This window comes from Canis lupus, chromosome 9 (genome assembly GCF_048164855.1).
Source record: "Canis lupus baileyi chromosome 9, mCanLup2.hap1, whole genome shotgun sequence".
NCBI lineage: Eukaryota > Metazoa > Chordata > Mammalia > Carnivora > Canidae > Canis > Canis lupus.
This window is the reverse complement of record NC_132846.1, coordinates 37,248,137-37,262,632: the sequence shown is the minus strand read 5'-3', so window position 1 is coordinate 37,262,632 and position 14,496 is coordinate 37,248,137. Positions and strand designations below refer to the sequence as shown.

Sequence of the window (14,496 nt, the reverse complement as noted above, 5' to 3'; positions counted from 1 at the left end):
ATTTACATAAAGGGAAAAACTGAAGAAAAAATAGAAACAATAAAACATAGGAACATATGAATATTTAATTTGAAAAAAAACAAAAAAACAAAATGCTGCAAAATATAAAGTACCAGAATTAGAATTTACCAACTCACAGATCTAGACAGTTTGAGCCCACAATTAGCCATTAGGCCATTTATTTATATATACTAAAAATTGCCAACCCACACGAATAAAAGTTAAACATATTTAAACTATTATTTACAAAGTAAGACGTAAGAAAGGAAAAGCAACCCATAAAACTTTTACAGTTATATTCAATAACTGAAGAAACCTATTAACCAGGGCAAAAGATAGTATCATTCTGTAACCATGAGTATGTTTGCCACCTAGTAGTATTCAATATTTTTTTTAATGAAAGCAACATAACTTTAAAAGGAAAATATAACCCTATAAAGAAATGTACCAAAAAAGAAATATAACCTAAATAACATTTCACTGCAACTGTTTGAAATATTTACTAAACATGGACATAAAATAGGCTCTTCAGTGCTATGATAGTTTAACTTCCTACCTTAATGCTAACAATTGAAAAATAAACAACTTGCAAATCTGAAAAAACGATAATTCCAAACTTTAAGGTAGCAAGTACTTCTTTTCCTCAACTATTTTAGTATTGTCATTTGAGGCCCTAGTGAATAGCAAATGATTGGTAATCGCAGATGACTATCTAATCTTGCCTATTCCTAGAACCTGGGACACGGATAACCTTCTGTAACAAGGGATCCTTCCCCCTCTACCTTAACCCAGTTTATGGGCAAGTAAAAGAACTTGTAGGTCAACACACTTTGCTTCATGTTCTAAATTGGATGGAAGGGAGGAAGGGAGGAAGGGGGAAGAAGGGGGAGGAAGGGGGAGGAAGGGTGGAAGGAAGGAAGGAAGGACGGACGGACAGGAGGGACATATATTACATACATTTTTCAAAGGAGTCACAGTTCACAAATACCTAGCAAGAAAAAGTACAATGGCCAAAAAGTTTAGGAAATTCATTTCTTGTACTCAAAATGAGAGAATCTCTGGTTTTCTTTTTTGTGCTCTTTTGGAGAATTTGCTAACACTACTGCTGAATGAGAACATCTAGACTGCCATCATGAAAACCAATAATGCACCTGGTAAGAACACAAAAGACTGACTCACCTGTGTGGAATCCATTATCCTTTGAAAAAAAAAACCCAAGTCTGGTACCAGAGGGCACAATGTACTTTTTACCAGACAAGAGGAGAATGATTTTTCCTTGTCCTGCCTTCCAGCTGCTCAAAGAACAGATCCCATACTAACTGTAATATGACTCTTTTACAAAAATAAGAGGTGGATAAGGTGCTTACAAACAATAGCCATTTCATACAACTGTATTTCTAAATGTTCTTTCAGACTTTTATTACTCAGAAAATTAAATGATTTTAAACTATAATTTGACACTATGCACTTGCTTAAAGCATTAACATCAAGAAAAAAATACTTTTTTTCTGTATTCTTACAATCATATTGGATACCTACTGATCAATACAAATGTAAAACGCAATAGGTGTGACAGCAACAGATATAAAATCAATATAGCCTTTATGATATCCTCAGTGTTGTGAAAGTGTATTGGGAAACAGGCACTGTTATATACCATTGAAGGGAATTAAATGGCACAGCTTATTAAAAAACAATTTAGAAAGCTATGAAAATTTCATATTTCTAAATACTCATCAATAGGAGAAACATCCATACAAATTAAGTGTTAAAAAGGAGGTAAAGTCATATACACTAATACTCAGGATCTACCACTAATTGAAAAATGCAAGGTTAGAGTATACTATGATGCCACATTTATGCAAATTTCAAATTAATATGACCATATGATTTCATTAAGGTATATACCTGTATTACCCACTCGGAATACATGTATTATCTAACTGCACAAAAGCTGTATGCAACTTTAGTCTTTCACATTTCAGTTTCATTTTTCTTCTGCCTATCCAAACTGGTTACAATTTTCTATTATTTAAATAAAATCTAATTAGAGGACTTACATCCACATGAGAATATATTCCCCTATTAGAATAAAATACCTAAAAAGTAGAAATTGCGGGGCGCCTGGGTGGCTCAGTGGTTGAGCATCTGCCTTTTGCTGAAGACATGATCCTGGGTTCCTAAGATCAAGTCCCACATTGGGATCCCTGCAAGGACCCTGCTTCTCCCTCTGCCTGTGTGTCTCCCTCTCTCTCTGTATCTCTCATGAATAAATTTTTTAAAATATTTTTAAAAAAAAAAAGTAGAAATTGCTCTTACAAGTGTAAAAAAAAAAAAACCTTTAAAACTCATAGAATGATTATAAAACCTATGATTTAAAACTTATTTGGGGGGAGAGCACCTGGGTGGCTCAGTAAGTGAAGCATCTGCCTTCAACTCAGGTCATGATCCGGAGGTCCTGGAATAGAGCCCTGCATCCAGCTTCGTGCTCAGTAGGGAATCTGCTTCTCTCTCCTTCGATCTCTCTCGAGATATTTCTCTCTCTCTCTCTCTCTCTCTCTCTCTCTCTCCCCCCCCCCACCCCACCACACTGCGTGTTCTCTCTCCCTCTCTCAAATAAATAAAATCTTTTTTAAAAAAAAGTTATTTAGGGACAATATGGGCAAGACTTGGTGACATCTGGATATAAGCCACGAACATAAATCAAAAATGACTTCCACATTTAGACTTGGATCCTCTGGTATAATTGTTGGCGCCACTATACTCCCCACACCCTACTATCTAAATTATGCTCCTCAGATGACTCCAACAACACTTATCATAACAATTATTGAACTGTATTGTAACATTTTATTTGTCTACCTTCTATACATAACTGTGAGACATCTGGGCAAAGATTACCTCATATTCAACTTTGTATCATCAACACTACTAGGAGTAAGTGCTAAAAGAACAGAAAGTTTGAAATAAGCACCAAAGAGCACTGCCTGGAAGAAGGGTGAAAAAAATCTAAAACCCAAGGAATGCATGAACAGCTTCTATTTCATATGATCTGTCCCTTACTTTTTTCTCAGTATAGTCTGGGATTGAGAATAGAACGAGAAGCTCTATGACTCATAACCAAAATTTCTAAGATAACAAGTATGTAAATATTTTGCAAGTATGAAATGAAATCAAATTACAGTTTGTCTCCTATATTTTTCTGACATAATCTAAAAATAACATGAGAGTCATATTCTAGGAAAAAATAAAATCTTGACCTAAAACCCTAAACTTATGGCTGCTGTTTGGGTCAAATGTTTAGGGACCGTCTATTAAAAATATTTTCAGGGCTACCTGGCTAGGGTTGTGAGTTCGAGCCCTGCATTGCAGTGTAGAGATCACTTAAAAATAAAATCTTCTAAAAAAATTTTCAAGGGCAGCCTGGTGGCTCAGCAGTTTAGCGCTGCCTTCAGCCCAGGGCGTGATCCTGGAGTCTTGAGATTAAGTCCCACATCAGGCTCCCTGCATGGAGCCTGCTCCTCCCTCTGCCTGTGTCTTCCCCTCTCTCTGTCTCTCTTTCTCTCTCTCCCCATGTCTCTCACGAATAAATAAATTTTTAAAAATCTACAAAAAACAATTTTTTTCAAGGGGCACCTGGGAGGCTCAGTTGGTTAAGCATCTGCCTTCCAGGGTCCTGGGATCGAGCCTTGTGTCTGCCAAGCAGGGAGCCTGCTTCTCCCTCTCCCTCTGCCTGCTGCACCCCTTGCTTATGTATGCTCTCTCACTCTCTCTCTGTGAAATAAATAAATAAAATCTGTTAAAAAAAATGTTTTTCAAAATAGAATAATGCATTACCTTTTTTTTAAGCAGGCTAAACACCCAGTGTAGAGCCTAATATGGGGCTCAAACTCATGACCTTGAGATCAAGACCTGAGGTGAGATCAAATGTCAGACGCTTAACTAACTGCAGCCACCCAAGAGTCCCTCCTCCCAACACTGCATTTCAATGTCATATCTCAATTGACCATCAGAAAATGTCAGTCTAAAAAAAAAAAAAAAAGAAAAAAAAAAAAAGAAAATGTCCGTCTATTACGTTTGTGTGTGTGTATGTGTGTGTAGACAGTAAAGAAACAAATGCAGAAAAATACTGCAAAATTTGGAAGTGTATTTGGATAAAATTTTCATACTGGCTTGAATATAGTCTATAACTGGATATAAATTAGAATAATAACCAAAAACTGAGGAAAGAGCTAAATGAGAGTAAGAAATTAATTGATCAGTGTGAGTTTTCAATTTTAGACATTAATTCTTCCAGATATAACAAAAGAAACTACCTTCTAAGCCATTAGTTTCAAACAAGAAATTTTCATGTTCTTGAAGCTCTGTGTTAGATGTCTGAATAATTTCTGTATTAGCAGAAAGCTGCACAGGATTTCTTAAAACTGATAAGTCATATAGCCTGATTGCTTAGTGAAATCTGAGAACCAATCACTAGAGAATTCACAGCTGATAACAATTTAAAATCAAGTTCCGGTCCAGGTCAAACAGTTATACTAATGTTTTATTTTTTTTTTATTTATTTTTTTATTATTTTTAGTAATCTCTACACCCAACATGAGGCTCAAATTCATGACCTCAAGACCAAGAGTGGCATGCAATTCCAACTAAGCAAGCCAGGAACCCTTTGGAAACAGTTATACTAATGCTTTAAATAAGACAGAACTAAATTGAAGAAAAACTGTGTAATACTTTTTAAACCATTTACTTCCAAAGAGTACAACAAAAGAGTACAACAGATTTCGTCCAAAAATTTGCAAGGGCATTTACACATTTTAAAAGGAAATTACATGGTATTAAGGGAAACACAACTATATTTTATAAAAACACATTTTTGTATTAATAATTAAAGTTCCCAGAAGACTACAGCTTTAGGCTACAGGTATATAGAGAACATGAATGTCACCTTAGTGAGTCAAATTATATCTTTCCAGTAACCCTAAAAAATTGGACTTCCTTTAATTTTACTTTAATTGATTTCCAATTGGAAAAAGTTCCTACTACTGGCAACAAGATTTTTCCATCCTTTAGCTTAACTGTTAAATGATGAGCAATCCATAAAATGTTGTAAAACATAAGAATATCGTATTTAAAGAAATTCTTTGGTGATCACTTCTGAACATTTAGCCTCTTTAGTAATGGGAAAAATCACTTCTTAATTAATCTGCTATATAAATTCAGAATTTCACGTACAATAAGGCATGTTCCAAAAGTAATGATACATTATCTGACAGTTAATTTTCCAGACAACTGTAGCATACTCCAAAATGCAGAAGTTCCATTTTAAAAACTTTTTTATGTTACTCTTTCTATAATATGTCTTCAGCAAATGTGTATGCTGGTTGTGTGCTGGCTGAATATAACTGAAACTTTTCTCAATGACACAGACTCATTATAAACAAAGGTTCCCATACTGTACTATACAGAAATCAACAAAACTTACACCTTTCATGTCATATTCCACTAAATAGTCTATCAAATAATCTAAGGTTAAGCATCAAACTCTTGATCTCAGCTCAGGTCTTGCTCTGCCAGTCATGAGTTCAGCCCCACATTGGGCTCCATGCTGGGCATGAAGCATACTAAAAATAAAGAAACTAACTAAACTATTTTTATAAAGAACTAGCTCCTCAAATTGCTATTTCATGGATTTTTAATAAAATTTATTCAAGACCTTAGTCAATGATAGGAAATTTACAAGGTTTTCACTAAAAACACTGACTTATTATCAAAGCTGACAAGATAATAAATTTTTTACCTTTGCAATTTACAGCTACAATAAACAGCATCAACTGATTCTCTCTAGATTACTTTACTTCTTTTTTTTTTTTTTTTTTTTTTTTTTTTTAGTTTGGATACCATTAGTTTATTATAAAAGAGAGACATGAAAATTATTTACATGATGCAAGATTTCACAACTTCACTGGAATGGGCAGCTTCGCTTCATGCCGTTTTAAGAAAGAATGATTTCAGTCCACATACTTTCCGAGAATGTCACCATCTCTAAATAAGAAATAATCCTTGTCATCTAGGACTACTTTGGTGCCTCCATATTCTGGAAGAAGAACTTTATCTCCAACTTTCACACTAACTGGTTGAATCTCTCCACCCTTTCCTTTGGAACCCGATCCAACAGCCACTACTGTTGCTTGCAACACTTTCCCTTGAGATTTTTCTGGTAGCATGATACCTCCTTTGGTTACAGTTTCAGCTGCACTCCTTTCGACTAAAACCCGGTCAAAGAGGGGAAGAAACTTCCTAAACGCCTGCCCTGCCATGCCTCCGGCCGCCGCAGTCCCACTCGCCGATTACTTTACTTCTGAATCAACGTAGTTTATATGTCCTTGAGTAAAAAACACTGCTCTACATGATGACAATGGCTTGACACAGGACCCTAGAAATATATCCCCACTATCATAAAAAGAATCCCTAATAGTATACAAGTTTTATTATATTGGTTACCTGTTACTGTGTAACAAAATACCTTCCAACCTAGAAACTTAAAATAATAAATATTTATTATCTCACACAGTTTCTGAATGTCAAGAATCCAGTGGCAGGTTATTTGTCAAGACATCAGCCAGGGCTGCAGTCATCTGAAGACATGACTGGAGCCAGAAAATCTAAGATAGCTTATTCCCATGGCTGTTGTCAGAAGCCTTCAGCTCCTCATGATATGAGCCTTTCCCTTTGTCTGCTCACCACAGCGAAACTGTGCTTCCCGGGAGCGAATGATCCCTGAGAAAGCTCCAGAGTCTTTTTAAGACCTAACCTTGGAAATGACAAACCTTCGCATCTGCCATATTCAACTGGTCACCCAAGCAATTCCATTTGGGGAAAAATTACACAAGGGCATGAAGATCAGGAGGCTAGATCATAGGGAGCTCTCTTGGATTTAGGCTTTCACAGTGATTAACATACAAATAAACGGTTGAGGGCAGCCCCGGTGGCTCAGCGGCTTAGCGCCGCCTGCAGCCCGGGGTCTGATCCTGGAGACCCGGGAATCGAGTCCCGCATCGGGCTCCCTGCATGGAGCCCGCTTCTCCCTCTGCCTGTGTCTCTGCCTCTCAGTCTCTCTCTCTCTCTCTGAATAAATAAATTTTAAAAAAATACTTAAAAAAAAAAAAAAGAAAATCTCAGGGTGGATGGGGGGGAGGGGGGCCTGGATAGTTCAGTTGGAAGAACATGTGACTTTTGTCCTTGGGGTTGTGAGTTCAAGCCCCACATTGGGTGTAGAAATTACTATAAACAGGGCAGCCCCGGTGGCGCAGTGGTTTAGCGCCGCCTGCAGCCGGGGGTGTGATCCTGGAGACCCGGGATCGAGTCCCACATCGGGCTTCCTGCATGGGGCCTGCTTCTCCCTCTGCCTGTGTCTCTGCCTCTCTCTAGCTCTCTCTAAATGAATAAATAAATAAATCTTAAAAAAAAAAAAGAAATTACTATAAATAAACACATACATACATAAATAAATAAGAAAATCTCAGGGAACCTACAAATCAACTATTAGAATAAAAGAATTCAGCAAGATTGCAGGATATAGTTAATATACAAAAACCTATTGTATTCTTACATACTAATAGCAAATGATTGAAAAGTGAATTTAAAAAAAACAGCACATATAGAACCAAAAAAATAAAAATTATCTAGGAATAAACATAATAAAAGTTTATATAATATATAAAATATTATATATAATAATATAATATATAAAGTATAATAAAAGTCCAAAACCTCTAATTGAAAACCATAATGCATTTTTGAAATTAAAGACTTATATAAATGAAAAGACCTATCAAATTCATTGATCTGAATACTCAATATTGTCAAGATGACAAATCTCAACATTGTCAAAATGACAACTCTCAAATTTAAAGCAATCTCAATCAATACTGTAGCAGATATTTTTACAAAAGTTGACAAACTGATACTAAAATTTATATAGAAATGCAAAGGACCTCCAATAACCAAGCAATTTTTAAAATAAAAAACAAAGAGAACTCATATTTCCTAGTTTCAAGACGTACCGTGAAGCTGCAATGATTTTTTTTGAAGCTGCAATGATTAAAACACGTTGGTGTACTAGCTAAGATAGGTATAAATCAGTGGAACAAAACAGAGGGCTTGGAAACTGACCCACAGTTACTCAGCCAATTGATTTTTGACAAAAATCCTAAGGCAATCCCATGAAAAAGAAATTCATTTCAACAAATAGTCCAGATACCCTGGATATATTTGAGGATAGCCTCATAGGAAAAAAAATAAAAAGAGCACTCCTAACTTCACACTGTACACAAAAGTTAACTTCAAATGGATAACAGATCTAAATGTAAAATCAGAAACTATGAAACTTAAAAAGTTAAACATAGACCTATCATACAATCCCAGACATGCCACTTGTAGGTATTTACCCAAGAGAAACAAAAACACGTTCTTACAAAGACTTTTTTTTATTAAAGACATTTATTTATTCATTCATTCATTCATTCATTCATTCATGAGAGACACAGAGAGACAGGCAGAGATACAGGCAGAGGGAGAAGCAGGCTCCCTGCAGGGAGCCAGATGCAGGACTCCATCCTGGAACTCCCGGAACTCCAGGATCATGACCTGAGCCAAAGGCAGATGCTCAACCACTGAGCCACCCAGGCGTCCCCATACAAAGTCTTTAAATGAAAGTTCATAGCAGCTCTTTTGTAATGCTAGTAATCAGAAACAAGCTAACTGTCCATTAACTAGTAAGTGAACAAACTAGTATTATCTATACAAGAGAACACTATTCAGTAATAAAGAGTAATGAATCACTGATACAATAAAATAGAAGAATCTCAGAATAATGGAGTCAAAGATGCCAAGCCAAAAAATAAAAAATAAAACAGACTATATGAGTTTATGTAAAATAACAGCAAAGCAAATCAGTTGCTACCTAAAGATGGGAGCAGAGGGAAGAAAAGAATACAAAAAGGCATAAGCAAATTCAGAGGATGACAGAACTATTTACCTTAATGTAATGATCACTTCATGGGTCTATTAATATGTCAAAACTGATTAAATTATACACTTTAAATATGTGCAGTTTAATAAATGTCAATTCCACCTCAATAAAGGTGAAACAAGTAAAAACAAAAAGAAAAAAATTAGTGATATCTAAAAACATTTTACATTTGATCTTAGCCAAAAGGCCAAGAAGCGATCTAAAAAAATTTTAAATACACATTTTGTTGTTAGAAATTTACCCTATATACTTGCATATACACAAAAATAAGGATGTGCACTGAAAAACTGTAATATTGAATATCTGGAAAACAACCAAAACTTCCATTAATATATGATAGGCTACATAGACCAAAACATTCTCAAAAGATGGAATACACTGCAACCATGAAAAAAGTACACATATTTATATGCTCAAATATAAGTTATCCAAAATATATTGATAAATGAAATAACTGCACAGAAATTAATGCAGCACAATCCAATTTGTGATTAATTTTCAAAAAAAATACATATGCACAGAAACTGCTATGAATACATCTGACTGACCAGTACTCTCAGCACACTTAAGATTCTCTATTATTATAATTATTTTCTAATTTTTCAGAAAGAAACATTACAGAAGTTAAGAATGACATTACCACTCTTAATAATAATAACAATAAGTACTCAATAAATATTAGCGGCTATATGCCAGGCATAAAAATGCCAAGTCAACTTTGTACAAGTTGCCATTTACTTAATCTTAACAACAAGCCTGTAAAACAGGTAGCATTATTCTTAGTACCATTTTTCTCTAAAAGATTTTTTATTTATTCATTCATAGAGACACAGAGACAGAGACCTATAGACATCGCAGTGAGCCTGATGCAGATCCCTCACCCTGGAGATCACACCCTGAGCCAAAGGCAGATGCTCAACCACTGAGCCACCTAGGCGTCCCTTTTTAAGCACCATTTTAAAGATTTAGGAACTTAGGGGTCAGTCAAAAAACCTTTGCTGCAGGTCACTAGTTAAGTAGTAGCACAAGGATTTAACTCAAGTTTCTTTGATTTCAAAGTGAAATGCTTTTAACCACTGACCAACATGTCTCTTATAAGCAAAATCTAGAAACCAAAAACCCATAAATGAACACAGTAATTGGGAACAGTGCTAGTAAACAGAACATAGCCAAAAAGTACTATTTCTGACTCTTCCTTTTGACAGAAAACAAAACACCTTGTAGTATTTACATAAGTATTTAATTGTCTTCTGTGAGGTATTTTATTCATCAATCCACTTGGCCTACATGATTTAAGTAACTTCTAGCTTATTACATTCTAACTTCTACACATAACATGCTAGTTTCTAATTCCAAATAATATAAACCCAAAATATATAAAGCAAATAGGAGGCACAAATAATGTTTTTCCCAAGAGGGAATTAAAAGCACTAAACTTATACTAGCTGTAGCAATTTATTATTATTGACACCATTCCTACTTCAAATTGTATGTTTTTGCATTTAGTTACAACACATTACATAAACTGCTTTTTGCAATTAACCTCCATAAGGAATTAAATATTAATGAATAAGCCAAATACAATTATAAGAAATAAGACATCATAATCCAAATAATGCAGAGACATCTATTACAATATATTACAGTTTAGATCTTAGAAATATATTTAAACGACCTTAAAAATAATAATTTTTTGTCTTTAAAATTTCACTTATCAACCTCAACTTTCTAAAGAAACTCGCTCCCTTTACCATGATCTGATTAGGCACAGAGCAATACGGATAAAGAATCTTCATCAACTAACAAAATATTTTATTAAATTATAAGATAGGGATCCCTGGGTGGCGCAGCGGTTTGGCGCCTGCCTTTGGCCCAGGGCACGATCCTGGAGACCCGGGATCGAGTCCCACGTCGGGCTCCCGGTGCACGGAGCCTGCTTCTCCCTCTGCCTGTGTCTCTGAGCCTCTCTCTCTCTCTCTCTGTGACTATCATGAATAAATAAATAAAAATCTTTAAAAAAAAAATAAACTTATAAAAAATAAATAAATAAATAAATTATAAGATATCAATTATGTATTAATTTGACTGGCAATATGAGCACTTTTTAAAAATAATATGTAGCTCACCAAATTCCAGTTCCATAAAAACCACATTATACAAAATTTATTTCTAAATAGAATCACAAGAATTAGAAGGTAAAAATTAAAATAAATTGCTCTGTAAAAATATTATGTAATATTTTTCTGTTGTCAGAAATGTCTTATTTTTTAGAAACATTTTTTAATATTATCTTTTCAATACACTAACACAATACACATCTCAAAATAAAGCATTTTAAAATAAGACTGAAGATAAATATAAATATTAAAAGTTATATTCCAAAAAAAATAAATAAAATAAAAAATAAAAAATAAATAAAAGTTATATTCCTAATGCCAAAGTATATAGAAATATGCCCTTAAAATGTTCTTCATATATCCTCCAGCAGACCTCAAAAATGTAAGATCTGCCCCGTCACGCCACAATCTTATAACTTTTTAAAGTTTTTCTCCCATATTTTCTATTCCAATTCCACAAATCAGTAACAAGAAATAAGATCAAATAAGACATATTTCAGTAACATAATCGAAAACAGTCCTAAAAAATGATGCTCTCTTAAGAGACAACTTAGCTATAGCCTGAAAGTAAACACTGTAAAATTATTTATGAAGAAATTATCCTTAATATTGGTAGGTTTCAAGACATTTATATTTTAATGGAATGAATTGTTTGTAAGTAAATCAGAGTTAGTGCTAGATGCAGTTTGCTTCAGTTACCTGAAATTAGGATAGCAGACTCATTAAATATATATAAATCAGTGATGCAGAGGCACTGCACCATATTGATGGAGCCTTCATTAATTTTCAATGATACAGCCACTATCATATTTGTGTTCTAAAGAAAATTGAATGAGGTATACAACCATTTCTCTTCATCTCAAAATTCTGGTTTTTTATAAATTCTAACAGTGAATGAAAGAAAACCTAATACTTCAAAACATTTGTAACAAAGGCCAGTAAATATTACATTTTCTTGTCTTTTTATGGAGAAAACATTTGTACAAGAATATATTTTTGATACAAATCAAAAAATGAAATGTGCAAAATAAAAATACTATAGAATTAGTTACCTTCAAAATCACTTCATCGTATAATACGATACACTTAGGTTTTCTAATTTGCATGTTTATACCTCAAAAGCCAAATACTATGACATTGTTTTTATATTATCAATAAATAAAAAGATACAGCAAAATACATGATTGGTGGAAAAATCACTATCAAACATTTAAAGTTTTTTTTTAATGCTAGCATCCTGGAAACTAAAATATAAATAGAAAATTGTTCTAAGTGTATCAATCTTGCTTTGATATTATAGTAGTTTCATTTTTTCAAACGGTCTGAGCTCCAACCTGGTTGCATTACATCAATAAGAATTTTATTAGCAAACGTGATTAAAATTTAATTGAATAATTCTTAACTGGGATTTACACAGAAAGAAAAAAGTGGAGCTGACCAGGTAGGTAACGCAAACATTTAATTTTACAGAGGCTTCAGTTTTCCCATCTGTTAAAGGAAAAGGGTGGGGGGGGGGGGGACAGGTGTAGAATAGAACTAAAAAGATGACTGCTAACACTCCTTCCAATTTTAAATTAACTGAGTTTGCCAACTTCCTATCAATCTTTGACAAAACAAATAGCACTGTGAGGGATGTACTTTTTTACACGAGCTTCCATGTTCAGCATGACACCCAAATAAGATATCACATTCCACCTTCCTAATGGTACTAATATTTAGTTATTTCCTCTGCAGTGGCTGCTTCACAAAAATATTTATGCATTTTGAACCACCTAAACTTTTTTGTTCCCTTTATGTTAATCTTGCAAAAAATCATAACTTGAGCTATATCCCAAAAAAACATTTGCCTCTCCAAAGACAATTAGGTTTCAGGATTTCAGGTTTCCATTTTTTGTTTTTGTTTTTTTAAGATTTTATCTATTTATTAGAGAGAGAGAGAGAGAGAGAGAGAGAGAACACGAGTGGGAGGGGCTAAAGAGGTAGAAAGAGTCTCAAGCAGACTCAAAGCGGGACACCAGGTTTGATCTCACAATCCCAAGATCATAACCTAAGCTGAAACCAAGAGTGCCACATTCAACCAACTACACCACCCAGCACCCCTGGTTTTTGTTTCTTTAATAGTATTTTTTAAACAAATAGTTTAACAAATAGCACAAAGCCCACTATCCACCTTAATTACAGAGAATTTTTTTTTTTAATTTATTTATGATAGTCACAGAGAGAGAGAGAGAGAGAGGCAGAGACACAGGCAGAGGGAAAAGCAGGCTCCATGCACTGGGAGCCCAATGTGGGATTCGATCCCGGGTCTCCAGGATCCCGCCCTGGGCCAAAGGCAGGCGCCAAACAGCTGCGCCACCCAGGGATCCTGAGAATATTTTTATAACTCTACACTTTCCTTTTCTTCCTTATAAAAATTTTAATTTCCTTTTAATGACTGTAAAACTAATGTAGGCAGTAACCATGTCTGCCACACTCACTGTTGTATTTTCACATCTTGTTTTCCAACATTGCTTAACCACAAGACTCTCCTAGATAGACAGTAAAAAATACAAGGTCTCTCCCCTAAAGATCTATGTTTGGGCCCAGAAATTTGTAATTTAATTAGGCACTCAAGATGATTCCCAGGATGAGGCAAGCATGGGTTTCAGGAGTCTGGAAATTTTATTGAATGTATAAGAAAGAGTGCAAACTTATATTTATTAGTAAGCAATAACTAATAAATTACTATTGAGTCTTTTCTCCCTTTGAAAATAGACTTAACACATTTGAAACTTGAATAAAACCATTAACATCCCAGGTTAAATTTTCCTTCAATTATTCTCATTCTATTTACTGTCTCAGGACTAGCTGCTAAGTAAACAGGAAGTAAAATGCCAAAAAGATTGACACCTTACCTAAATAGTCTGTTTTTACATTTAGAGTCCTAAAAATAATTCTTTGTAATTGATTATAGATTAAATTTACTCTTAAATTTACCTGAATTCTTAAATCTACTTGAACTGTGTCTAATCTAATCCTCACAGTAATCTTGTGATGTAAAGGCTACTGATAAACTCACTGTACACGTGAGAAATCAAAGCCTTAAAGAATATAACAAAAAAAAAAATATATACACACACACACACACACACACACACATATATATATATATAACTAATTTTCCCTCAATCACACAGCTAATAAGGAGCAAACCTAGGATTCAAACTCAGGCAGACGATCAGTATACATTCATTAGACATAACATTTTATGCCCAAAGCAGAAAAAAGACAGTAAGAAAATAAATTAATTCTGTCTGTTTAAACTTGTATTCCTAAATGAAACTAGTGTGCTACTGTTTCAGGTTCTTG

At 34.3% G+C, this 14,496-nt stretch overlaps 2 protein-coding genes across 7 annotated transcripts in view; both read right to left on the bottom strand.

Moving 5' to 3' along the window:
• The window catches only part of MNAT1 (MNAT1 component of CDK activating kinase), a 189,281-nt gene that overhangs the window by 161,238 nt on the left and 13,547 nt on the right, over window positions 1-14,496 (bottom strand). The window lies entirely within an intron of this gene.
• Window positions 5,844-6,363, bottom strand: LOC140640059 (10 kDa heat shock protein, mitochondrial). The gene has a single exon (XM_072838843.1). The coding sequence runs from the start codon at window positions 6,315-6,317 to the stop codon at window positions 6,009-6,011; it is 309 nt and encodes a 102-aa protein (XP_072694944.1). The 5' UTR covers window positions 6,318-6,363; the 3' UTR covers window positions 5,844-6,008.